Below are 27,974 nucleotides of genomic sequence, written 5' to 3'. Positions count from 1 at the left end.
TCTGTAATATTAGATAAAGTTTCCAACCTGAGCCCAGCTTCCCTCCTCATCTTCCTGTTAGGTGGTTAGGAAAGCAAAAAAACACACACATATTAGTGGTTAAGTTTAGTAAGGAGGTCAAACTTAATGGTGCACTGCAAGACTAAATCTATTGCATACCAAAAAAAATCCAGATAAAGCAAGCATCATGCAGTGTAAAAAAATTATACACAAGGCACTTATTTTTATATGAGAAGTTGCAAACCCCATCTACTGATTAAGTTTTCTGGAGAGAAGCAATTTCTGCACCAGTAATTCAATTTGTCTATTTGTCAATCAAGTCAGAGCTCCATTTTACAGATTAGAGTTTTGTTTACAATCTTATCAACCCTGATTTCTTTTCCCTCTCTTCTGGAAAAAAAGCTATCAAGATGCAGATTACAAGGTTAATAGATAGAAGAAGCAATAATCCAGAATTTTAGTTGGTTAATTTGGAGAAAAAAAAAAAAAAGAAAAAGACCAAAAGGTACTTGCTTCAAATGTTCAAGAAGTGGGAAAAGCACTCTAAGGAAGAGAAGTGGCAACACCATAAACTAACCGTTTGTTGTGTGGCTGTAAGATTTTCCATCTCTTCATGTGTTACCCAGACATTTCCCGTGGTCTAATATGAGCCCACAGGGAATCAATCCCATCCAGTGAAAGGAAAGCAGTAACAAAGAGGAGAGGTTGCAGAACAGATAAGCAATCGGTACATGTAAGGAGCAGGCATGGGCAAAGCAATGGTCTCTAGTTCAGGTACAACTACTGACAGTCATGGCATGCAACAAAAGCCTACTCACAGGGATCAACTTCCTTCACAGATATTAACAAAACCGAGCAGCAGAAACAGCTGACAGGATTTAATCAACGGGTAAACACTTGGCTCTGCTCTATCCAAAAAATACATTTGTAGTCTAGCACATAACCCCAGGAACAACTTTAGACTGCAGGGCAGCCAGACTCGTGAGAGAAAATTCCCACTAAATGCCTAAATTTACTGTAGAGAGACAGGTGACTCCTAGATCATGTAGTCTGAATTATTTGAAATTAATGGCTTTATAGCTGCATTAAAAGAGCCTCCAACTATTGTAGAAATTTCTGTACACACTTGTATACTTAATCTGTATTTTAAATTCGCTGGAGGCCAAAAGATGAGGCAAATAACACATACTCTAAATACCTTGGATTACATACTTAGACTGAAATAAACTTCCCTCTTCCTCAAGAAAGAAAATTCAGTTATTCCTTTAGTAATTTCCATTAAAGGAAGGAACAATCTATATTTAAATAATATGTTCCTTTTCAGAAATTCTTAGTAGAAGTTCAGTTCTAAGTTTACAGTCCAATGTGGGGAAATTCTACGTGTTAAAAGCTGCACAAGTTTCCTTACCGTCCTTGAGGTGGGAGGGGCAGAGGGGCTGGTTAGGGACATGATTTCCTGGATGGCCAGGCGGAGCTTGAGCCTGTGCAGGGGATTGCTGATGCCGATTTCCCGCTGGATTTCCGTGTCAGACAGGGCTGACATGATAGCACCGCTTTTCACATTGGCTCGGCATGCAGCCACGTACCAGGCTGGCATCCCCACCCACAGCTGGAACACAGAGAGAAGGAAGTAAACGGGATATGAAAAACATTCCTGCCTCCAAACCCACACAAGTCTTTACAAGTTTGTATGTTGAGCGGGCTTTTTATTTGTTTTGGGAGGACCACTCACCTCCAGCCACACCACCACAGTGGGCCCATCCCACTGTGCAAAAGGCAAACCTTGTCTTCTGGCTTCCTCCAGCAACTCATGCCTGCAATTACAGAAATAGTCATTAGTTATAATGGATGTTACAATTCCAGCACTACTCGCTTCTCTATGTTCTTTTCAATAATTAACTTATTCCTTTCCCAGCCTTATATTATCCACCCCCTCAGGCAGGTACAGCAGATGTACAGGGACTATGTAGGGTTGAAAGCTGAGCTGGGCAGGAAATCTGAGAGCAGCAGAGATGTGGATCTTGCCTTTCAGAACCCAGTGTCTGAAGCCACTACTGACACTCTACCCAACACTCCCAACCCAAAGTGGAGATGTCAGGCTTATTTGGCAATAAGATTCTCAGCTGCTCAGTTTTCTGCCCAGCAAAGCTGAACCAAAACAGTCATTTCTCCTCAGCATGTGAAGATTTGAAACCTGTGGCAACACATGAGCACATCAGACATGCCTGTCCATCAGGCCGTCAGGGCTGGACACTGGGACAGTGACCATTTCACTGGTGAACCTCAGCCTGTCAGCACATCAGGTACAGCCTCACACAACCACAGGTGTGTTTGACAATTAGATCCTGACAGGCTTTGTACTTAAACTCAGCTTTCATCTCCCCTGATGAGATCATGCTCTTTGTTGCTCTGAAATAGACTCGCCTGAAGTTTAATATTGACAATTCAGCTTCCAGAGACAATGGAAGCTCACAAGGTCCCTACAAAGAGCTGCCAAAATTGTTTGATAAAACAAAGGACAAAAACTAACACTGTGGGTATAAGTATAAAATGCTGCTTGGATTTGCCTGTCTGAAAATATGAAGAAAGCCAAAAAGCCCCATTTTTACACTGCCTTTGAAAGCCAGTTGTGTATGGTTAAAGCTCCACTCATTCTCCTTTGAAAATCTGAAAAAACAACTTCTCCTAATTAGACTGATTTTACTGTTCTTTATTCATGCCTGTAAGTGTAGAATTAAGATACACAGCAATGGTACAGATGCAAGGTCCTACATTATGTATTTATCATTTTCTCACTATTTAAATTAAATAAAATCTCCTTGCCTTTTGAACTGTCACACTGGATAGATGTAATATGATAACATTTTAAGAACTTACAGGTATTAAAATATGCAAGGCATTACTGACAGACAAGAAGATTTTTGCTACTCCTAGAAAATTGAAATTAAACACTCAGCTCTTTTAGACATATCTGGAATCCTCATGTCATATTGGTAGGTAACTAAATACTAAAAAGCAATCAATGAAGCAATAAATATACTAGCAATTGCTTTATCAATAGCACTTCTCCACCTGCACACCAATAAATTCCTATTGCTCTGGATGAACCTCCCAGTAATTTGTCCTGATTAAATGTACTTCCCAGGAATGGGAAAAAGGCAGGAAGGAAGGCACTGCTAGACAACTGATTACCAGTAATGATTCTAGGTACCACTTTGGGATCCATCCATTAAGGTGGAATAGTGTTCAGCAGTCAGCAGCTCGACTGCTGAATTTCACTATTCAAGAAGACTGTAAAAGCTTAGACATATTTGCACACTTGAGAAAGATATATGTATTTCTAAACTGGGAATAAAGGATCAGCTATTTTCCTGCTACTGTGAAACACATTACATTAATTCCACAATTAATTAGCTCTGAATACATTTAGCTCTGCTTCTCTTTGTTGTTTAAAAGATTTAAAAATTAGAAAAATAAATTAATAATATCATATGAAACACTGTTTGGTAAGAATGGAATAAAGTCCTTAATACTGCATTTGTCAGAAAGGAACACAAAATTTTTTCCAAGTACTATAGCTTCCAGATTGGTGTCTATGCCTTCCTTTTTAGTGGCTGTATTTTGTGGAAGTCAGAGAGTAACAGTATAATTTCTGGCTGTTGTATAAGTCTCATTGCATACTTCATGGTAACCATGAAACTGTGTATCTTTTGGAGTAGAGTACAAGGAATCCATCAATAATTTAAGGAGAGGTTATGATGCCAAGCTGAAACTTGTGGTATTGTAGGCAGAAAATAATTGTGTGATGTAGGAAAACACAAAAATAGAAACAAAGAAAAAAATGTTTATGAGATTACTTTATACAGAAATTATTCAATGGATCCAAAGAGGAAAGCAACAATGAAGTGCAAAATTAATTCAGAATTTTTTCATATGCAGTAAGAGATAAAAAACTTGCTTGCACATGAAATATTTAACCCCAAAGCTCAAGATGTAGCCCAGTAACAAAACATCTCATAGGAAGAATTCAGAAGCAGTTGCTGTTTCATCTGCAAATGATGCATTGATGTTTTTTGCCTGTAACTTTCCTTCTCCCACTATTCCCTTCAAACTCCATCAAGTCACTCGCTGCATTCCAGTAAAATGTGATCAGATCCCTGAAAGATCTTGTCAGGCCAACAGTCTCACAGCCCAACTGTTATACCAGTTAGGAAATAGATGCAAAATCCACGATCTTTGTGAGGAAAAAAATATTGCAGTGGTGTCAGCAGTTAACGGGTGGTACAACCTGGCTCTGTGAAGGATAAAAGAGTGCCAAAAGAGTAGCTGGTTACTGGAATAACTCCTAGGTGACAGAACCAAGGGAGAGATGTCTGGAGACTTAATAAAAATCCTGGCTGAGCTTCCCTTGGAACAGGATCCCAAAGATACTATTGCAAGGGGGGGAAGGCTTGTTGTTAGACATTCCAGAGGCATCTCACAGCAGCTGGGGAGGACAAAAGCTATGGTCACAAGGAGTGAGAAATTATGTCAAAGCTGCAGGTGGTGCCTGATGCAGCAGAGTGCACAGGACCCTCTAGAGACTGTGTGGAATATCTGTGTTCAGAAGGACTCTTGGCAGGAGAGCACACGCTCACCCCACAAGTAAAATAAAGCAGCTCGCAGCAACTTCACTTTGTCACTGGATTAAGACAGCATGGGAAGGACACATGTGCAGAGCTCATAGCCAGAAATGCTGTATCCCAGATTTCTTGGGTGGAATTGAAGAGGACTGATCTGGGAGAAGTTCAGAACACAGTAAACACTGCAGTGTGAGTAAGAGAGTGATACTGATGGAAGTGAGCTTCAGGGTGTAAAAACTGAGAAGCTACAGTTGTAAAACACGAGATGGAAGTAGGCAGAGCATCAGGGGATAGTTAATATCCTTATTCCAGACTGAGTTAGAGGATGTAGTAAGTGTTATCTTAAATTTAGGGTTGTCTTCCTTTTTGATGAATACAGTACTAAGTTGTTTGTGCTGACACAGAAAAGCACAAACATAATTGTGGCAAACACTGTCACTACCACAGCTCACACAAGAGATGAACACAGCACTATAAATGACTCAGATGTACTAAACACCAAACAACACTTTTACAGAAATACATCTACCTTGGAAACACAAATACCTACTATTGCTAAACAACTTCAAATCCCAGATTACAAAACTAATCTAGGAGGGTTTAATATTTCCACTATAAAAGCTCACACCATGCAAATTAAGACAAGACACCGAACTAGCTTTCACACTGAACTAGGTGACACTGGATTTATTTCAGCAACACATTTTCATAATACATTCTTTTGAATCTAGTATTTCCTTTCATGATCATACTTATTTGAAGAAAGGATAGAGGTTTTAACATATTGCTAAAAAATCCAAATGAGTTTTATCATACTTGCACAACAATCCTATATAAAAATAAATACGAACTTACCCTGATTTTGCACTACCACATCAAATGGTAAACAAAAGGAAAATAAAATAATGAAGGACAAATATAAAACTATGATTAAATTGAACTCAAAGGCATATAAAAACAGACAAATAATGTGTACTGTAATTTAATTCTGTAACTATAAATTGGTTTTTGTTAGCAGACACTGAACACTGCCCTCAGCCTATTTGTGCACATGCAAGCAGAAATCAGAAAGATTAATGAGCAAATAGGGATTAGAGACAGCTATAAATAGAATGAGCTCTTGTTGTTCCAAACATTCAGGTAGCTGGAATTCTTTTTGCTGAATACAGGGTCTTGTAAGCAAACAGTCAGTCAAAACCCACTTTAACCCACCCTCCTCCAATATCAGAGTGAAAAGCCATTCAGAGCAGCTTTACCACTTTTTCTTTTTGATAAGGAGCATTTCAAGAAAGCAGCAATGGATCTTTGACTCCTTGTGATAATATTGCTTCCCATGCTCAGAACACCCCTCAGGATTCTGAACAGTTGCATGAAAGCATCTTATTTCGTTTTTTCAAATTATAGATCTAGAGTGCATTAATTTAAATGAGTGGTAGAGAACAGAAGGCTCCAGGGAGACCTTAGAGCCCCTTCCAGTACCTAAAGGGCTGTGGAAGAGATGGAGAAGGGCTTTGGAAGAGCTAGGGAAAGCAATTCCAAACTAAAATTTTCATTTGTTTAAAAGAGACAGCTGCCTTTTAAGAAATCTGCAACATGCATCCATAACTTATGCTTTAAGTAATACCAGTAAATTTTTGAAAAGCAAAATGTTTACAAGAAAAGCCATGATTTATCTGCAACTGCACTTCTTACATTTCTTAAAGCAAGACAGTATGGATTTTCACTTGAGAATGAAACTTGTGGCTGGTATTGAGAAATACCTATATTGCTCAAAGAACAGACCTTACCATTCTTTAGAAATGGCCAGACTAAAACTTTATTCAACCAAGATGTGGTATGACTTTAAAGCACTGTAGAAAAGGGAAAATACCAGATCATAATAATATATGATTGCCTTCAAAGCAACAGTCTGAAGAAAAACAGCTGAGCCTTCTGTTATCCAAACAAACCCACATTCCATTCTGACTTTTCAAACTAACACACTGCTGGTTTTCATTAGCAGCCACCAGGCATTATTCATATTAGTTAACAGAACTTAGGTACTGCAAGAAATCCCTCTCAAAGGGAAAATTAGCACCCTTTCTTTGCAACATTTACTCTCTGTCTTCAGAAGGCAAGGAAAGTCTGATCTTCATCAGTTTTTTGACATTTGAACAGAACAGAAGCAGCAGAAGTTGAGGGTATATTGCTCAGCATTAGGAGAAAAAATGCAAGGAATGCCTGATCCTACTTATATAAATATGAATATTTCCTGTATTCCCATATAAGCATCAAGTCAGGATTTCTACAAGTAGCAATCTCTGGTTTTCACCTATGATTAGTCTTTGCTTCATCTGTTCCGCGTCTGGAAACAACAAAGCATGCAAACAGACACTCCCCAAAGGTGAGCAGTAAACTAAAAGATTTTCTGGGACAGAGTGAAAAATTCTCATGACTAGGAAAAGGTAACTGCATACAAGGTGCAACTGATTAAAAATTAAAGAAATTGATTAAAGATTTTAAAGAATTGATTAAAAAATTGAAGAAATCAGGGCTGTATAGTACAAGGAAAAAGATTTCAGTAGACAATCTTAAACAGAAGTGAAAAAATTAGTGAAGAGAGGGCAACACAAAGGGCCAGAGAAAGGAGACAGCAAATTCATACACAGGGATGTCTGCACACAGCATCTCATGCTTCCCTCCTGTCAATTCCTCCACACGCTGGAGCAAAGAACAGCCAAGAGCAACTTTTGGAAATCTCTCATTTGAATTAAAGGTATTTATAATTTATTATAATTAATACCTCCCAAAGCAGGTATGATATATAATAAATTCAGGGGGAATTTGGTAAGAGTCCACTTCATCTCCAAATTTATTACACCAGTCCAATTTTAAGTTTTCACCTTAAATTCTTTCAAACTTACCATGACCTATGGTGCTATTAATGTTCTGAAAAAATAGTAAAAAAAATCTACAGAGGCTTATGCTTATAAGCCATAGCACTATATTAAGCAAAAATACCCCAAAACCAAACTAAAAAATAAAACCACAGCATTTTTAAACAAAGCAATACATGAATAACACAGGATTACAGATGTTTGATAACTTACTTTTTCTGCATTTTCCTGTTTTTCTCTGCCTGACCTCCAAGTTTGCTGAGACCTAATGTATCCTGAGAGGAACCATCTGCTTCTCCCACGCCACCTATAAAAAACCCCAAACTCAAGTCACTCTCAATTTAATCCTTTGTAAAATAACTGATCAGGAATGTGTAAAACCAAACTCCCAAGGCCATCTTGTTCACTGTGTAAGAAAAAGCAAACCAACCTTGTCCCAGAGCTTCCTTGCTTCCTTGTCCAGGTCGTCCCTTTTCCTTCTTGCCAAACAGGCGGCCAATGGAGGATTTGATCCCCTTCTTTTTGGGGGCTTTGTGAAGGGAATCTTGGCTGCTGTTACTGCTACTAGGATTACTTGTTTGCCCATCTTGTGAACCTGTTGAACTGTACCAAAAAAAAAAAGTCATGAAGGAGCACACGTATAACAAATTCACCAGAGATAAGTTCAAGTTCTGTGCAAGTTAATTGAAGTTCAGTAACTCACTAATGACATTTAATTTCAGCTTCTATGAGTTATGAAAAGAAATGTTGACGGCACAAGTTCCTGACTGAAAGGAGCAGACAAAGTTTGAAATACTTGAGTGGAATCCATCTCAGATACTTAGGTACTTCGAAAACAGTATCTGTCAATCAAAGTGATGGCAATTTTGCAAGTTATTTCTCAATTTTATAGCTAAATTACAACTTCAAGAGTTAAGAGTTACATTTTTCATATCCCAAGCATGAAACAAACCTAGAGACTTTGAGTACCAAAAGAATTCCCATGAAACCATTTCTAAAATATTAGCAAAACCTACGTTCCTAATGTTTATGTAACACAGTCACCCATTTATGTGTTCTCACTCCTTACTTTTGAGAAACACTCTGTAGTAACACTCAGACTAAAATCCTACAGACCGAACAGCTCTGCAGTTTGGGGCTTTATTCTGATGCTGTGGAACATTGAATTCCTGGTAGTTCTGAGTGATTCCCAGCTACTTACTTCCTAATGTCCCTGATATCTTCGTGGCTCACTGTGTGCAGAGCTCCTTTCTGGACTCTGTCCAGACGCAAAGACCGAGGTGAAGAAGGTGGTGATGTCTCACATTTTATGGTGGTTTTGTCATCTCGTACCTCTTCTCTGGAAGCTGGAGACTGATGGAAAAAGAAGGACAACTTCAGGGGCAATACCAAAACATGAAGGCAATACCAACACTCCACAAAATAGTGAAAGGAAGAGTCTTATTTCAGTGTTGAAGGATCTTGTCCTTACCATTCTACAGTTGCCTATCTTTTGCTTTATTTCATTATGAATTTCTTGTTACCTTGAGTGACAAACTACTAAATTCAGTCTTAGCTACTAAAACAAGAAAGTAGCACTTATCTTTTACTCATTCATAGGGCTAAAAGTACTGAAGTAATGCCTTCAGCACCATAGAATCAATACACCTGTCCCCAGTTTAAGCAACTGCAAAGACAAAAAAACTAAAGAGACCTGTGGAAAGAATTATTAGCAAGATTATTGACTCTGAAGTCAGTTTCTACACACCTGTGGCTACAAAAGTTTGAGTAGCAGAAAGAATAACTTATTTGTGTGTACAGTGACAGCTTTTAAAATTAAGTACCGATGCATGAAGCCTGCAAAGCAGTGGTTGCAAACAGAAAGCAGCACAACAGTCCTCCACACCAGCAAAAACAGGCAAGCGCAAAAACCCGCAAAACAAACCCACACTCAGGCTAAAATGATAAAACATAATCTTGTTTTATTACAGAGATACCCTGCAAATGCTTTATGTTCCTGTTATCCACTAATGAATTTGGGGACAGGGAGGGACATGAAGGGGCATACCATGAAAGAAACTAAAGATTTTTACCTTTCTACGGTGTTTCCTTAAATCACTAGGCTGACAGATGCGTGCAAAGAAAAGAAATTTGGAAAAACTGTATTCATTGTAAACTGTAGCAACTGAGACAACTAATACAGACAAAACACCTTAGGGAGAATATAAACAACAATTACAAGAATGGCACAGAGAGATACTGGGTGTGAAGTACTCCTTAAATCACAGATTACTTAAATGTATCCCTGAAGTGAGGAAAAGGAAGCAAAAAATAAACACCTGGAGTTGGTTATCTACCAAAGCACCAGAGATGCTTAAGTGTATTAGGATCATCAGCAAATTAGCACAAAATATGTACAGAAAAAAAAAACACCTAAGTACGTGGGGGTACAAGGTGCTGCTTTGAAAAGGTGAGGACCTGCCTTGAACCTCCAAGGTAGCCTTAGTAAATCATCTGCACTCGTCCCTCCTCACAACCCAGGGATTCCTGCAGCTGTTTCCTACACAGCACAAAAAGCAGCCAAGACTTTAATAATGTCAAAGACTGCCAATAATGGCCCATTTCTACACAGTACCAGGATTCTGTTCTTTTTACAGCTTTCAAGTGCTGGAATGTTTGAGCAGGAATTCACCACCACTTTTATTTTATCCTCCATCCACTATACCTCATCCCCAGGGAGCGCTCACCTCCACCAGCACAAAGAGCAAGAGTTACACAGCTTATTCAGACTGATGCTGACAAAAGTTAAATTTAGTTAATTTGTTTAATAGCTCTCATTATTTAAAAAGGCTGTAATCAAAAACAAAGTTGGTCCCCTTTGAAGTGGGACAGGAGGAGGGATGTTGCTTCCCTCCTACAAAGGATAACTTCTAATTGCTTTTGATTTAGAATACATCTAAATTTTGCACCATTAATATGGAAAGTTTTGTTCAATCTGACTGTAGAGTACTACATTAATAAATCATAAGTTCACTGCATCATAGAAGAGACCTTTAAAGATGATCTAGTTCCTGCTCAAGTTCTTGACAAAGCACTGCAGACTCATTTTACTATTACTGGATCTTTCATCCATTAAATCTGATGAGCGTAAAAATGAAAATGTTCACCACATGGAATGAACTGCCCACAAGGCCTGCTCAAGAGAGCTGTAGGCTTCACCATTTATCATGTTGATGCTTTTTAATCATGAGGGGCTTTCAACTGACTGAGCTGCATAACCACTGGCATTAAGCTAATTTGCCTACATGATCAAAAACTAATGCAACTCTATTAAAACATTGGAAGACACAGCAAAACTCAGTCTAATAATTCATGATAGATCTTCCTAAGGTTTCTAGAAAGCTCTTGTTCTCTAACTCTTGATTTCAAGCTTTCACAAATCAGTTGTCAGGTACAAAACCCATCAAATTCAACTGAAAACACCAGACCAAGTGACTTTGATGCACAACTAGGATCTAAAATGAACTTCATTACAGTTCACTTTTCTTCAATTGCATTGGATTTCAGACAAGACACATTCTCCTGATCTAGTTTTGGGGAAAAGAGATATTTAAATTTGTCTATGGTTTTCCACATGAGAAGTATTTAGCATAACTACTTATTGTGAAATGTTAGAAGATAGGGCACTCCACAATCAGAATTTTGATAGCTTTTTTTAGAAGAAGACCGCTTGACCCTGGATGTATGGCTAGAGCTAGTACAATGACTTTTATTTTAATTCAAAGAAGGCAAATTTATTCCCTTTTATGAAAAAAATAGACTTTTTGGTATATGTACACATAATTTTTTAGAGGCTAGCAAAATTACTTAGCTGAAATACATGGTTTTAACTGTTCATTTTATTTAACGTTTATATAAAAACCAGAAAGGGGGAAATCTGTATCTTAATTTTACAGATGTGCTTACATGCATAAAACAGCTCCTAGAAGGATTCATATTCCTAAGCAGTCATAGGAATGTCAAAAGGAGGAAAACATCTTTCTCTACTCTCTGAACTCCTAAGACTAAACTGCTTTATCACCTACAAAGTCTAACAGATATTTCTTTTACTGATCATGCTCTAATAGCCTAAAACAGGAACTAGCACTCATTAATATTCAAACAGCAGCAATACTATCCCAATCTTCAAGATTAATATGCAAATCACTTTTTAGCTGAGTGTTTAGTGGAATAGTGGACTGCTAAAAATCAAGTTTAAAGCAGAGGAGAAAGTGCTTGAAAAGAAAACATTATTTCTTCTAAACAAAGGAGTCTGAAGAAAGACCGTAACAACAGAAGGAATAAATACTTAGGCATGAGATGTTGACCAAATAATAGACTTGAGCTCTGAACGTTTTTCCTAATCATTATGTATCTTACACTTTTTATAGAAGTTGAAAGGAAGCAGTAGGAAAACCTAGAGGAAGGAAAAATACAGCTGAGTAAGCAGGAGAGGAAGGGACAACCTAACAAGCCATTTCCTAGAGAACAGGAACACTCTTCCCAGGGAGCTGCGGGTACCCACCAGTGTCATGATGCCCAGCCTGTCCACCTCCCTGGCCGGGCTGTGCGGGATGCGCCGGGGCGTGGAGCGGCCGCTGCCAGGTGGGGAGGAGCCAGCCAGGGTCCCGCCATAGGTGGGGGGGATGGAGCCCAGCGAGCGGAACCGGCCGTGCGCCTCCAGGCTGCCGCTGCCCACGCGGCTCTCGATCTCCTCCGCGCGCTGCTCCGTGTTCTCCTTCTCCTCCTGGATCAGTCTGAGGAAAAACAGGATCAGAGGAACAGGGCATTCCAACGCATTGAAAGAAGCAGCACTTAGCAGGAAAACATGGAAAAATTACCATTTCCCAACATGTTTTTATCAAAAGCTCCACAGCAGACAGGCCGTACCTGATCTCTTTGTTGATTGCATCCAACTGTTCCTGCAGCATTATGGCTAAAGTCTGAGCATCAGCCTGACCACTTGGTGACAGCAGATCAACTGAGCTGAAAATGGTCTCCCTGTCGTCCTCCACATCAGACACATCCACATCACTCTCAAATGCTTGTGCCACGTTTGCCAACACGCTGGCTTGCTGGGCCCGCTCCCAATCCTGCTCATTCAGGGTCTGAACCTACAAGAATCCATTAAAGAAATAAATCCAAGCTCAAATGCTTAAAATAATTTATGTAAATCCACTTACATGCTGAACGCATCCATCAAGACAGCAATGTTTAGAGAAACGTTTTAAAAAAGGCTATAATGTAGGAAACTTCAAATTTCATTTAACTGCAAGATGCAGAACAGGCTCATTGTGTCAATTATAATACCACATATTTTGGTGACACATGATTTTAATTACAATAGAATTTTGCTATCAATTCTATGGGAACAATGGAATCAGTTTTATGTAATGAGTACTCATGTCCTAAAAGGAAAAAGAAATTGCTTGCAGAACAGTAACATGTTAGATTAGAGCACAGACACAAAACTAGGACTGCTTCAAATTGTACTTTGCAGGCTTACCATAATGTAAAAACAAAAATTAAAAAAAACCCCAAACAAATACAACAAAAATTAAAAAAAAAAACAAAAAAACAAAAAAAAAAAAAAAAACACAAAACAAAACAAAACCAAAACCAATCCAACAAAACAAAATTGGAGTTCCAAACCATAATCCAGCAACTGTTCACTAACAATTAAAAGGAACAGCAGCTGTTCATGAGTTGGTAGCACAGGATCTATAAAATCCAGGAATTTATTGCCAGGTCCTCCCAATTCTAAAATCTTCTTGCACCTAAATAGCCTCATGCACGGAACAAATCTGTTTTTCTGTCCCAGTGTTATTTGTATTTTCTCTTCTCACCTTTGAAGGCTCGTCCCTGAGAGCAGCCAGACGCCCCTTCTGGGGCCGCCTCAGCACAGAGGAGGTGCCATAGGAGTCAGTGTGACTGTCCCCCACAGAGGAGGATGGCACAGGAAATCTGAAATCCGGTCTGCTGCAACACAAAACAAACATTTCATCCTTACAAAGGGAGAAAGAAGCAAAACAAAGTCACTCAAGGGATTCCTCTTGTCCCACCACTGCCACTAGTTTTTAAGCAGTATAAACATTGCTTTGTATTCTCTATAAAAATGAGTTTTACAGCTATGACTAAAATATTTTCGTTTACAATATACAAAATTGTATTTAGCATAGTGGCCTTAAAGAAAATATGAACAAACAAAATTACTGGTGGTACCTATGATGAAGTGATGTGGCTCTGAGCCTAACTTGGTCGTTTTCAGCCCTTAATGCATCAACATTTAATACAAGTTGATCCTGGAAAAATAAACAGAAAAAATATATAATAAGCTTTTTAAAAAAAGATAGCGTCAAGTACAAATTTATAAACTAACATTTAGGTTTTTTATCTCATTTCTCTGAAACTTGGAAATTATAGATTTTAAGATATACCCTTCAACTATTTAAACATTGTTTTTGCTACACACAATACAGCACTATCACATCAGAGCATCCCAGAATAATTCTGCCTCTCTACCCTGACTCTAGTAATGACAATATGTATTTTAAAGACAGCTATTAGTTCACATGCTACTACATTTATTATAATTAACTGATGAAAAGAAACAAGATTTGTTCAAACTCTCTGCACAAAAGGATCTAAAAGCATTCCCTTTTAACTTAGACATTTTTACATGCTCTAGAAACCCTGAATTTAACAGCAGAGAAATACAATTAATGAGGAAACAACAAAAGCCTAAACAAAATAAAAAGTGGTTGATAATGAACATCTGTAAGGAGGGACCTTGTCATTTCCAGGACAAGAACACCAGGCAGCTGCTATTGCCAAGGAGCAGCCAAGTCTAATAAATATTTCTCTCTCTGCTCCCCAGTTCTTAAAACTTAAAAAATGTTTGCAGTTGCACAAGCATTTTGTGATATTCCATGCTTTGAGTTCAAACCTTATGGAAAAATGCCCAACATTAAAAGTATGTCTTGTTTGGTTTTGCTGTTCAAGGTCATATGTACAACAGTATAAAAATCCTACACAATCTCCAAACTTTGGCCAATTGCCAACATATCCAGGCACTTCACATATTCAAAAGTGTGTTAAGTCTTGGACTAAAAGCTTATGTATTACCTATAAAATCCTTCTAAAACTGTGGCACACAATACCATAAAATAAGCAACAACAGCTCATTTCTCTTAAACAGAGCAGGAAATGTTAAGTTTTTTGAGTAATTAAAATCTGATACTGCTATGTAGCAAGGCAGCAATTAAGTTCCAAGGTAATATTTCTGAAATGCAAAGTCTACCTTTTCATGCTGAAGTTCTTCTATTTGTTTTTTTGCATTTTCAATTTCTCGAAGAAGTGAATTCTGAAATTAAAGGCATGACAAATTAAGTCACTCATAAGCTTTACACTTTTAAACCATAACCACGAGGAGTATTAAAAAAATGCAGTCAACACTACACAAATGCATCTTAAATTACAGATCCTTCATTGTTTCCATCATTTCACTTTGATTATAGTTGAAGGTTTATCCTTCCAGGTGTACAGTCTTCTAAATAATGGATTTAGTAATAGTACTAGTTTCATAAATCTTTAATAGCAATAGCAGCCTTTTAAAGCTCTATTTCACAGTCTAACTAGTAAAAAAAGGAATAATTATGGAATAATTGAAAGTAATTCAAGAAAAACCACATGATCAGAACAAAGTCTTAAAATGCTACCTGCATGTTTCTTCCCAACTTAGCATAAAAGAATGAGCTGGAAGCCTCCACAAGAATACTTTTCTAGAAGCTGTTAACTACAGTTAAGGACAAGTAAAATTTCCTCATTATTTGCAAATGTAGTTCTGGTTTGGAAGGTAAGAGAGATTCAGGGTCAACCCTCAGACATCACCTATTCTTCAAGCATTATGCATGAATGCAAGAGGAAGCCAACATTCAGTAAGAGTCTGGTAACGCCATTTGCGTGCCAAAGCATTTTACTGCCATGACTTTAAAACTAAAGACACTCAGCTTTTCCTGAAACATTTCCACAAATGGTCATTTCACCCTCTAGTAAAAGAAACCAAATATATTTTAATCCAAGAACAAGCAATTCAAAATCAGCATTAAGCAAAGTGCCACTTTAGAAGACACTGCTTTGCTGGATCCAGAGTAAGGGAGCTAACTTCAAGCTGTGCATGGAAGAATAATCCAAAAGGACCTAGAACCAAAAGCAGAAAAGAAGAAAAGGAGTAAAAAGTGTCAGAAGAGATTAACTGAGTGCAGGGGAAAGCTCCAAGATGTACACTGACAATGGAGGAACAGCCCATTTACACTCATAAAATGAGTCTCAAAATGAACTACCTAAGAAAAGCAAATTGCAGGAATCCCACAATGACTCAGGGGAACTGGTACAGCCAAAAGCAGTGGGAAACAAAGGAAACTGAACTGGAAAGGTCAAAGTTCCAATGTTTTAGGCTTCCTGTATTACACTGGATGAGCCTATTTATGCAATCTGCACCAGTCAAATAAAAAAGAATAAAGCTTCTTAAAAGCTGCCTTCTCAACACCACAGTGCGGCGCCGAGAAAAACCTCAGAAATTATTTATAAGAGCATATTTTCCAAATCCACACTAAAAAACAGCCTTAAAGCAGCTACTTATTAATAAGGGGTTTGTGTTTATCTGCTGAAGTTACAGACACATTGCAAAAGGCACAAATCATTACAGAACTACACATTCATTACTGGAATGTGACTTGTTACCTTATCTTCCAGGGCAGCCATCCTCTCTTTGAGATGAAGCTGGAGCCTTTCATTGGATTCAGACAGGAGCTTATCAACAGTTTCTGACAAACGTTTATTATGCTCTTCATTCATCTTCTCTCTCTGTCTAGCCTAAGATACAAAAGAGCTACTGAAAAAACTTTAGATTTGCAATATCTCTAATAATTTTCAGGTTACAAAGGCACCAAGCTTTCTTTAATCCAAATGCATTTTCTTTAACAGCAATATTTTTCCACAGAGGAAAACACTGCATGTGCCTCCAGTGCTCTGTATAGGGAATCTAAGGGACACTTCAATCTTTAATAAGCGATCCAAGATCAGAAGTTTAAAAATCTAAGCCTACATTAAATTTTTTTTAAAAGGCATAGTTAAGAATGGATTCCATTATTTATAACCCAAGAACCAATTTTTCCATAGTCATTTAATTCAGCAAGTTTCTTCAAACTTTCAATGGAGACTTTCAGCACATTTTCTTTGAGATTTAAGGTTAGCCACAGTACAGTGACTCATCAAAACCAGCCTAAACTCTGGCTTTATTTTAAAGATGAGAAATAAAGAGGATTAGGTTCTTTCTGTTTTTTATCTTTGTCAAAATGATGTGCAGTACCCTCTGCAGTTCTTGATTCTTCTCTTCAAGCTGTGCCTCCATCTGTCTCAGTCGCTCCTCGATATTGCCATGTCTCTCCTCAGCCTGTCAATTTGAGAGTAAAATTAGCATTTGGGTGGGTTTTTTCAGGCTTCTAAAGCAAAGAAACACTGAGGCACAGGAATATTTCCAACATGCTTTGCACAACTGCCATTTATGGTAAAGGACAATGCAGAACAGATGCTTTTCTGTCACCAAAAGGACCTTGCAAGAGTTCAAATGGGAAGTGGCAAAATGATGAAACCTCTCACCCCTAAGTACCATGAATCAACTACTATTTGCAAACAAGCTTGCAACAGCAAAGTTCATTCATATTCCCAAGAAATAAAACCAAAAAAAATAATAATAATAAAAAAAAAAAAAAAAAAAAAAAAAAAAAGACTCAGTACAATTTCAGCTTCTCCTCACTAGCTTGGACGATGGAACTCTTTGTTAGTAATCATGGCAAAGCAGAAAGCAGCAAGCAGAGACAAGGACTAAGATACAAATTCTACCTTCCTAAGCTTGGTGGCAAGTTCCAAAACTTTAGCATCTTTAGCAGCAGAGCTCCCAGGAGACAAAAATTCGGACTACAGAGCCAGTTAGGGACAGGAAAGATAACAGGGAAAGAAATGAAACCAAGGCTTTCAAAGAAAGCATGCACTCACACACTTGAAAAGGCTCATTTGTAGTTAACTAAATACAATTCTTCAGATTTCATTACTCCATTTGCAGCCTTCTAAAAATCTTGATATTTGGTAGTACCACAACTTCTCTTGCTCCCCACTTGCTTCACTTAGCTAGCAGTGGAAGAAATTTAGGTTTCTTTTTCAGAAACAGATCATGTTTAGAAGACTTTATACCTATTATTGAATAATTTTAATAAAAAGCACCAAAATAATAATTCAGAGAGATATTTTTATGATATAGAAGAGTTAACAGAAAACCCGCTAGAGTTCCAAAGAGCAAACACTAAAAAAAAAATATTAAATTTTTTTTAAAATAAAAAAATAAGTCAATCAGAGCGTCCTCAGAGAGATGAATGGAAAAAGAAGTAGGAAATAAACATAAATATTTTCTGAATTATTTGTGGGAAAACTGGAAACCAAATGTAATCAAACCAACACTAGGAAGATATTTCCTACACTAGGACACCAGTGGAGGAGGAAGTCTGGAGGACACTGTGCCACCACCTCACCTTTGAAAGTGCTGCCACTCTCTGTGCCAGCTCAGCCTCCACTTCTGGCAAAGTCTCAGCTTTTCTCAGGGTCTGCTGCAGCTTTTGCTCAGCCAGTTCCAGTCGCTCTTGCAGTTGCCTGTTCTTATCTTCACTCTGCACAGGGTTATGGCCAGCAAGTGTTGAGGGTTAAAGAAGTGATTAGTTAGAAAGTGGTTGGCTAAACAACCATTTCTGACTTAAAGTTGGACTATTTCATGTCAAGCACTCAAACTTCCTATCTCACTAAGGCCTGTATGATATAATTAATAGCCTGTAAAAATCACTACACACTATGCAAATCTTTGAAGTTTAGCTGAAAATGAGCAATTCTCACCCACAAAACCAAAGATGCTTAGATACACATATAGTAACTTAAAAATCCACAATTAATAGGAACAACAGCCTTGCTGCCCCAAGATGAAGTGCGTTAAATTTCTCAAAATCATTTCCCCTTCCCAGTAAAGCTGTCTCATCTTTATTCCCAGGATAAAAATCTCTTTAATGTACAACTCCAGCTCCTGAAAAACAATCACTAATAACAGCACATTGCAGCTGATATTTTATCTTCCTAAAAGCAAAGTGCTTCAGCATAGCATGAACAATAATTATCTCCATTAGCTTTATGCTGAGCAAAATGTACTTCATCTCATTTGAAGCCACAACCTGTCGGTGCATGGAGTCTTTAGTGGCAATTTCATTTTCAAGTTTATCATTGAGGTCATGCACAGATGTAGCTTCACGTTGTGCAGCGAGGTAGCGTTTCTCCAGAGTGGTGATTCTCTCCTCCATGTCCTCCTTCTGGGCCAGAGTCTGGGCAAGACACAGGACAGAAGCCAGAATGTGAGAAATAATCATTTTGTGATCAAATTAATTTTTTTTTTAAATCAGGTTATTTGTCTCAGTAGAAAATTAAGTAGAAATGAATGGTTTTTAAAAACAATGAATGATTAAGAACCACTGATCTTTAACACCTTACACCACAGATATGATACTTTCCTTTCCAATGGTACACACACAGCAAATCTTGACTTGCTGGGGATGATCAGAGTGTGTTCTGGGATTTAACTAAGCTCCCTTTCTATGTAATAACGATATGTGGGACCCTGGAGATCAGGGATTCAGCAGTGACACAAGCTCTCAACCACACCACTGAAATCAAAGGGATTCCTCAGCCAAGTGCATATTTTTAAAAACATGAGCAATAAGCTGAGTATGTATGACAAGATCAAGCATCTCCTACAGAACATGCTGAAGTTGGCAATGGTAAATCTCCAATCTATTAATGAAATATCTAGTTAGTAATAGATTTATCCTGAAGACAAATTTTCTTAAGTGACTGGTCTTTTAAACAAAAAACAGACACCAAATCCTATGCTAAAAAGACATTTTCTTCTCATCCATCAAACCAAAGACTTCCAAAAACCAAAGACTTCCAAAAACGACACTCAACTGAGCACCAGTGAGACTAAAATTTTATAAAGTAATGGCATTTGTGACTCCCCAAATCCTGACAGTTCCCTTCTCACCTCTCGTACATCCCTCTGTAACTTTGTGTTCATTTCTTCAGATTTTATCAAGTCTTTCCTTGCTGTGTCTAGATCTTCTTCCAGCTCTGTTACTCTGCTGGACAAAGCAGTGAGGCGTTCCTTCATTTGTGTCTGCTCTTTGTTTTGCTTATCTATAATGTCTTGGAGTTCAATTACTTTAGCAAGGTTTTCATCATGGCATAACAAACCATCATCAGAGGATCTCTATTAAACAGGGAAAAAAAATGTGTATTAGCATGATGCAAATAAGATTGAAAAACAAATTATTACTCACCTTCCCCAAAGATAATTTTATTATTGGATAGACTGCAAAAGCTGAAATTTCAATAACTAAGACTTTTTAATTAGATGATCACTCAAAAGTATTTTATTATGGTTTAAAATTAAAATGTTACAGGTAATGATTAAAAACCAGATGCCAGCTAAGCCAAGTAAATAGCTGTACCTTCCCATTTGTAGTTGGTGTATTTTCTTGTTCATGATTTACATCCAGCATCCCATCTGGAAGTGTTTTCTTCTGATTATTTTGCTCTTTCAGAATCATTAACTAAAAGAAAAGTTTACAGACACATGTTTCAAGTAAATTTCTTTCTCACTACTAATATAAGGAACAGTTGCAAAAGCAAAGGAGCAAAACAACAATTACTGATTCTACTGCTAGGTACGTATTAATAAAATCTGGCACAGGCACTCCAGTAATTTATGCCACTGCATACACCTATTTTAAAGGCACAGGAACTCTTTATGTTGGTTTGGTTAGGGCTTTTTTGGTTGGGTTTTTTTGGGAGCAGAGAGGTTTGGTTTTTTCCTCTCCTGCTCTTTCAAAGAGCTAAGTTAAAAGTTAACAATTATCCCGTTTGGCAAGAAATCAAAAGGAAGAAGTGAAAGTGAAACTTAATAAATTACTCTGCACAAATATTGACTGAAACACCCACAATGGACACATGAAGCCTTCTTTTAAGACAGAAACTTACCTCTTTATGTGTAGTACCTAGTTCTTCTTCCAACAAGCTACATCTTTCAAGTGCTACTCGTAACCTCTCCCTCACCTGAAAGGGTAATTTCAAATTATTTGAAACCATTCAAATCAAAAAGAAACCAATTTCACTTGCTGCCTTTACAGATAATAAATGACACCGTTTCCATTACATTTAGAATTGTAAATCTGGAGTCAGTACTAATTACAACACATGCTACCAAAAAAAAAAAAATAGTCAAATAATGTGCATTTTATAATCTAGCTTTTCCTTTTTTGTCATAAGCAACATGACCTGTAAATTTAGGCACTAAAGAATTAAACATACCCAGAATTTTCTTGTCCTTCTGCAAGGCACAGACTGTGTTTGCTTTTTCTCGTTTAAAACACAGAAGAAAATTCCACTTAAAATCATTTGCCAGATTTTATATACAAGGGCCACAAAGTCAGGTAAACTGCAAATTGGCAACAAACTCACAGTGAACTTTAGCAGTCACATATCCTGCTACTAATATTAGGCACAACTGAAGGGAGGAGTTCTTTTAACTCAGATTTCTATCCCAGTAAGCAGATTCCCCCTCCTCCTCTTCTCTCTAGTCAATTTCTTGTATTAGATAATCAAAAGGATAAATCCTGATGTTGTACAGGTAAGCAGCTGTGTGCATTCCAACAGTAAATATATTGCTCCTGAACCATGCTAAGTTTACATTAACACAGTTAATAAAGCGCTTGAATAAACCACAGCACTATGATTTAGTTAAGTCCAGAATCTTAATTTAGGAGAGCAGTTATTAATGTAGTTACACTGCAGAATTTCTACAACTTCAGTAGAAAAATTAACTGACCCACACAAAGGAAAGACAATAGAAAGATGTTAGATACAATACTTCATTACCTTTTCATCAAGGGCTTTGTGGTGCTCAAATAAAGATTTTAGTGCTTTGAGAACTTCTACTTCACTAGAAACTCCTGCTGGAGACTGAGCTTGCCTCTTCACAACAGTCATCCTGAGGGATCGCTCATGCCTGGACACAAGACACTCCAAGTGTTCCAGTAATAGCTAAAGCAAAAGGAAAAAGAAAGAACAATGTTTATTCCTGTTCTGTACAGCTGCAGAAAAAATTACCTCCTAGAATATCAAATTTAAAGTTCTAAACTTCAAATTTCAGAGACAAAGGATACAAGCGTAAGGACTCATTTTTAACATTTCAGCTGTATTAGCAGAGTAAGCTGCTGCAACAGATCACCACAACCTGCCCACTGCTCCACTGATCCCAGAGCTCCAGGATTACAAAACTTTAATAACAAGAAATCTGGATGGCAGATAGCAGTGCAGTCTTACAAGCTTTTCCTGATTCTGCACAGCACAAGCTGCCAAACCTTCTTGATGAACACGCAACCATTTGCACTTCCATGGGGATTCATGTACAAGTACCAGGAAAAAATACTTTTAGCTTTTCAAATTCTGCATTTGTTTTCCTCTCTGTAGCTGGATACTTTAACAATGGTGAGCTTGGAGAAGACAAGGAACTGACCCTCGTATTATTTCTTTCTGCTTTCAGTTCAGCAATTTCTTCTTCCCTTTCAAGCAGCTGCTCCCTGCATACATTGAGCTCTTTTGTGAGCGCTGCAAATTCCTGGAACAAACAAGACAGGAATATAAGCACGTCAAATGTCAGGACACAGTGAGAGTGGATTCATATGAACACTTGACAGTTCTTGAAGCATTCATTTCAGATGTGCAAAGCCAATACAACTGTATAGTCATGCTAAGCTAGCTTCAGTTCTAACACTTAAAACCTTTATGCTGCCAACTGTAAAGACAAAAGATGTTTGAAAACTTGTTTGTTTATCGAGGCAATGATATGAGTTGGGATTTTCCTGGTAAGCAAAGGGAAAAACAGATTTGTAACACACTTTGTTATGGTTTCAAAGAGTTGTTAGTTTTGTGTGCTTTGGTTTGTTGTTTTTTTTAAACAACTGCTGAGGGAGACAAGAAAAAACAGAGTGCTAAGCAGAGCAAAATAAGGAAACCAGCAAACATTATAAATTTCAAGTCAGGATTTAACTGCGAGCAACAATGCATAATCCTGACATGTACCAGAATACAGCTAAATACAGGAATTTCATTTGTGCCATCCTTCCAATCTCTCAATAGGGAATGACACAGCCCTTTCCCTACAGTCCTTTGAGGATTCTAGAAATCTCTGAGGATTAGAATCAGAATTTTCTGAAAGCTGAGCCTGGGGGCTCAAAGCCCTCACAAGGCTAACCCTTCAAATTCAATAAAGATTTCACCAAATAAAACCCAACCCAAGTGAAATAGTACAGAGTGAAGTGTCATCAGGTAACAGGAGTGGAGCTAACTCACATCACTTACTGCATGCTTATTTCTGCAGTGAACACAGTCAATATGAAAGAACAGTGTGGGGTTTCTGTCAGGAAATGATTGTACTAATATCTTCAAGAACCACTGCGGCCTAAACCATTTCCCCTCTATCAACAGCCTCACTAAAAATACTTAATATAAAAGATACTACTTAAATGTTCTATAACCTCAGGGAGCATACTCTGAATAGAACAAGAGGTACAACTATACACCACATTTAGAAGCAAACACAAAGCACAATTTTATCTATCCTGGCAACATTTAAACTTTAATCTGAACCATCCTGGACATGAGAATTGACAGATTGAATATGAATGAGTCCATCCTTTAGAAAAAAGCCTTGCAAGAAAGCAACCCTCATGTCTTGTCAGTGCAACTTATAATGTGAAAATAAGTACGTCTCAGTCACTTCAGTGACCAGTGAACACATTGGGAGCACTTGAATAAGAAAACATTGAAATGCTAGTAAATAACACTCCTTTCTGTTGTCCAAAATAAAGAAAATACTCATAAACAAGAGCTTTGCCTATTAAACAATGAATTTTCACAGCTGAACCAGTGATTACAAGGTGAACACAAATAGCCAGTCAAGTGGAGACACAATTGCTGCTTCTCTACTTTTTCCAAACTCTTAAGACACATTACTTATCAGCCAGCAGCTGCATATCAAGTGCAAGCTTAAGATGGAGCTGTTTTGCAGCAAAATTCAAAGTGACAGAATGCATATGCTTAAAAGCAAAAGGACACATCAACCAACTAATTAGACTAAGCACATCTGCAAATTCTAATATGCAGCTAAAATAAGCAGACAGTCGAAAGACACTGCAATTTCCAATATTCATTTCATAAGCTTTATTCTAAAATATACACATGATCAAAAAACAAAAAAATACATTGCACAGTATACACCTGGAGTGAACTCTTCTGGAATTACTAATGTCTCAGGCTGTTAAAAGTTGCTGTGAAAAAGAGCAATCCCACCACCACAGATGCAGAATCCATGCCTGTAATTCCTCTTCCTAAATAAAAATCTGCTCATTGGAAAAAACTCAGTCCCTCCGCTTAATTAGCAAAAAAACTGCAAAATTCTTCCTTTATTTCCCTTTCTCAACTGCTAAATTATTTTATTTCTCTAACACACTTAATAATTACATTCATATAAATATTTTGCACAATATTTCATTTGCATTCTTTAAAAAAATGGTCTATTATTTTCAAAATGGCCAGGAAATACTTCCAAAACAACCTGGTCTGTAAATACAGCTACCAGAACTTTTACACACACAAAACAAGTTACAAAAGGTCCTGAGTGCTAGGCAAACCAAGGGAGGAAAAACCTACTTGACTTCACTGCACCTGACAGAAATATTCACTCTACTACGCGCTTTCCCAGTAGAATGCTCCTTCACATCCAAGCTTTTCCTGCACCTTCAACATCCCACCAGTGGGAGCTTCCAAGACTCCCAGGGAACTGGCAGCACACTCCCCTTTTGCTCTCATACAAGCTCAGGTAAAGCAGAAACCAAAGTTGCCATTTTTCACTGTAGTCCCTGCTTATCTTTACAGATTAGATAATTATGTACTACTGAAAAGAGCTTGGTATGAACTTACTTTCTTTGTGTTTCCCCTTCCAAATTTATAATAATAAAAGAAGAGTAATTTTAAAAACCCTAAAAATGCCAACATCAACATTTTGAAATGTCAGTATTGCCCAGTTCTCCAGGTGACGCTGGCCTGACATGGGAAGTTTTATATTTTTCTGACCTCTATCTCAAGTCTTGAGAACAGGATGAAGAGCACTACAAGGACTACCAGACACTGTTACCATCCTTTTTCAACTTCAAATCACTGCATAGAATCATTATTTATCTTTTTATCTGCACGAGCTTGCCCATGTGAAATCTAGCGGTACATTTGAAAGGAAGGCTATTCACTCTTCAGATAGGACAGAATTCCAGTCCATTGCATACTCCTGTGTAAATATAAATTGTAGCACAAATAGATCCCAATTGTGACATGAACCATCACACTGTCAGATGACCCAGAGCAAGAGTGCACACAGGAATTTATATTGCTGCTGCATAAACAGTGACAGGGATTGCTGGCATTGCATAACACCTCCATTGCTGTTTGTTTTGACAAAAAAAGAGTTGCTTCCAGTCCCGTGAGCCGCCTAAGAAAGAACATTTGAATGTCCTTAGTTTCAGCTGACACTGCCAAAAGACATGTCCTTTCTAGTTTTAATACCTACCTTCAATGGGAGACAATTTGTGATTTCCTTAAGCAGCTCAAAAACTATTTGCAGCTTCATAATCTCAAAAAAATTTTGAGTTGTCTCATAATTTCTTCCTTGGCATTAGATGAATGTACATAAAGAATAAAAAGGAAAGAATCCTGAGAAACTTTTCCACTTGTCCACAAAGCTGTGTTATTTTTCTGTAATTAAGAAGACTGAGAGCAACAGAATGAAGTTCTGCTCTATTTCTGGCTGCCATCAAAATAATAAATACACAGTGCTGGGGATTGACAAGAATGGAACTCACAATAAGCACTTCAGAGCACTCACACGAATTGGTGGGAGAGTGCTGAATTTACCAGGGAAATATCCCCTGCTGATTAGAACATTCTGGCAAACACCCATACTCCACACTAAACTGAAATGTTTACTGAAGAAAGTAACTTTCTGACCCAACTGAATCATTCCAAACACATCACTCTTGCTGCCAGAAATAAATATTCTCAACAAAAAGCCACATTGAGCAAGTAAATTGGTTCTTGTTCAGTAATACATTTTCTGGATTTCTTTCTTGATCCCAAGCTCCAGGATTTTTTAAAGCAATAGCATTTCTTCTACCTCAACCTTCAACGCTGACCTTCAACCTTCAGTATTTAGATGCCACAATATAAACATCCTTCCAAAAGCTTGAGCCATTAGTGCTGAGCTGTCAAGCCTGGCTGAGCTGACACATTCCAAGACCCCAATCCAGGAACATTCCAGCTTTCAGGGAACAGGTTCCCTTCATGTTCATTACAAACATAATTCATAGGTCTCACAGACAGCACATCACAGGCCAATAAATGCTACATAACAGGAAGATAGTATTTAACCTAGGGGAAACACTTGAAAGAAACAGAGGTAATTCCTGAAAGTCTGTTAATGTAAGTTGTGTGTTTGGGATGCTCTATAAATAACTAGATTTGCTTGGAAATTGATCAAGCAAAAACCACCTTATTAAACAAGAAAATGCAACACTACTCAAGTGCACAAGTAATCATGAATTACAAGCAACCACATGGCCAGAAAATTTATATCAACAATGAAAATATATGTAATAAAAAAAATAAACATTTTAAATTCATCAAATATTAATAAATACTGTAAAGTAGTAACTTCAGGCAATAGAAAGATGAAGTTGTGACTGTTGCATCTCTAGGAACATTTCTGACCAAAATATATGTTTGGAATTTCTGTTTAATCTCCAAGTGATATTTTGGTTTACTGTTACCATTCTGGTCTGTAGACCAGCCCAGAAAGCCACTCACAAATCTGAGCAGCTGAAGAGAGCAAGAAATGAAGGGGAAAGTGCAGGATATCAGGGGTAAAAACCAATGGGTTCTGAGATAAGTTATCATGATGCTTGTACTACATATAAACCACAGTTATTCCAAATGATGACTGCATGGAAATGGCAAATACATAGTCTAAAGAAAATTCAAATATCTAGGCTTATTTCTAGGGTATTTAACAGTCACTTCACTTTAAACCCAAGGGGCTCAGGTAACACACAGTGACCAAGAGCCCAGATATATTTGAAAGGTCCTAGCAAGCAAATTTCCATACCTATTAAGTCATGGATTTGTTTTGGGTTTTTAGGCTAAGAATCAGAGCTATGAAATTATGAAACAGTTCAAGGGTATTGAGAGTTAAAACTGAGGATAACTTGTTCTCACCAATAAATCCGGCCTTGGAAAAAACCAGTTACACACCAACACATTGTGCTTTGCCTGTTCCATGTAGTAAAACACATTGCTTTCAACCTTTCCATATCTCTGGCATGTGCTAACGGGAAAGAGAAAAACCAGTCTAGAGCGTGCAAAGAAAAATATTTTCCTTTTCACCTCATGAAAATAATTTCCAGTATGTATTGAGCAGCCTGAAATGACTAAGCTAGAAACATAAAACTTATTTCAAACAATAGAATCAATTCTATGAAACAAGTTTATTTTTTGTTCTCAAAACTCCCAGAAGTTAAAAGGGATTGTAAGACAGAACTTCAAGTAATATTAAAACATGGGTATGTCAAATTCTTGTCTTTCAAACACAAAGGCTTTTCATGCTCAAAGTAGCTGTTTTTCCAAGTGGAGCTAACTACCCACCAGAGTGAGAACACACTGGAGCTCATTACATAATTAGTGTATTGGCCTCCTTTCACATTTCTGTGTATGCATAAGATGTTTTATAACTCAAAAGACAGGCACCAAAACAGAGATGCAGATTTCTTTACTGTCAAAAACAATTCTCCCTTTCAAACTAGAGGCACTGAGATAAAGAAGAGGTTTAATATCACCTTTGGTTAACTCCAAAAAAATCTGTATTTTCTTTGAAAAAAAACCCACTGTTTTTTCTTTCCTCTATCAAGAAATTCAACACTGCATGAAAACACTCAAGTGAATAATGCTGTCAGCTGCCAGTCAGTGATCAATACTAAACCTGAGTCACCTCTTACTATTCCAGCCCTTTTTTTTTAGCAAAGCCTCCTTCAAGTGTCCCTCTTGGACTGACCTATCCAGGCTTTGGTCATTATCGCGGCTCAATCCTAAACAGGCAATTAAGTTTTAACGTGTTTACAGTTGCATAATGTTATTGCTCTGGAATGAAACTCTCACTGTTCCCAGTCCACTTTGGAGCTGGAAGCAGAATCAACTGCCTGGCATTGGA

The 27,974-nt window shown here is 37.6% G+C and overlaps 1 protein-coding gene across 6 annotated transcripts in view; it reads right to left on the bottom strand.

The window, feature by feature from the left end:
- The window catches only part of PPFIA1 (PTPRF interacting protein alpha 1), a 52,711-nt gene that overhangs the window by 9,275 nt on the left and 15,462 nt on the right, over positions 1–27,974 (bottom strand). Inside the window, exons 3-23 of one of the 6 annotated variants that reach the window (XM_056493221.1) lie at positions 22,182–22,283; positions 21,542–21,706; positions 20,645–20,719; positions 20,116–20,217; positions 19,650–19,874; positions 18,787–18,933; positions 18,103–18,237; positions 16,887–16,970; positions 16,259–16,390; positions 14,817–14,879; positions 13,739–13,818; positions 13,363–13,492; positions 12,407–12,630; positions 12,042–12,273; positions 8,700–8,851; positions 7,929–8,101; positions 7,712–7,805; positions 1,733–1,814; positions 1,409–1,609; positions 578–640; positions 28–54 (exon numbers count right to left, since the gene is read on the bottom strand). In XM_056493221.1, the coding sequence (XP_056349196.1) occupies positions 28–54; positions 578–640; positions 1,409–1,609; positions 1,733–1,814; positions 7,712–7,805; positions 7,929–8,101; positions 8,700–8,851; positions 12,042–12,273; positions 12,407–12,630; positions 13,363–13,492; positions 13,739–13,818; positions 14,817–14,879; positions 16,259–16,390; positions 16,887–16,970; positions 18,103–18,237; positions 18,787–18,933; positions 19,650–19,874; positions 20,116–20,217; positions 20,645–20,719; positions 21,542–21,706; positions 22,182–22,283 (2,688 nt within the window). Of the gene's footprint in view, positions 1–27; positions 55–577; positions 641–1,408; positions 1,610–1,732; positions 1,815–7,711; positions 7,806–7,928; positions 8,102–8,699; positions 8,852–12,041; positions 12,274–12,406; positions 12,631–13,362; positions 13,496–13,738; positions 13,819–14,816; positions 14,880–16,258; positions 16,391–16,886; positions 16,971–18,102; positions 18,238–18,786; positions 18,934–19,649; positions 19,875–20,115; positions 20,218–20,644; positions 20,720–21,541; positions 21,707–22,181; positions 22,284–27,974 lie in introns of all 6 variants that reach the window. The other 5 variants (XM_056493220.1, XM_056493222.1, XM_056493223.1 and 2 more) reach the window with 5 other exon arrangements.

This window comes from Oenanthe melanoleuca, chromosome 5 (assembly GCF_029582105.1).
Source record: "Oenanthe melanoleuca isolate GR-GAL-2019-014 chromosome 5, OMel1.0, whole genome shotgun sequence".
Classification (NCBI taxonomy): Eukaryota; Metazoa; Chordata; class Aves; order Passeriformes; family Muscicapidae; genus Oenanthe; species Oenanthe melanoleuca.
This window is presented reverse-complemented; position numbering and strand designations above follow the sequence as displayed.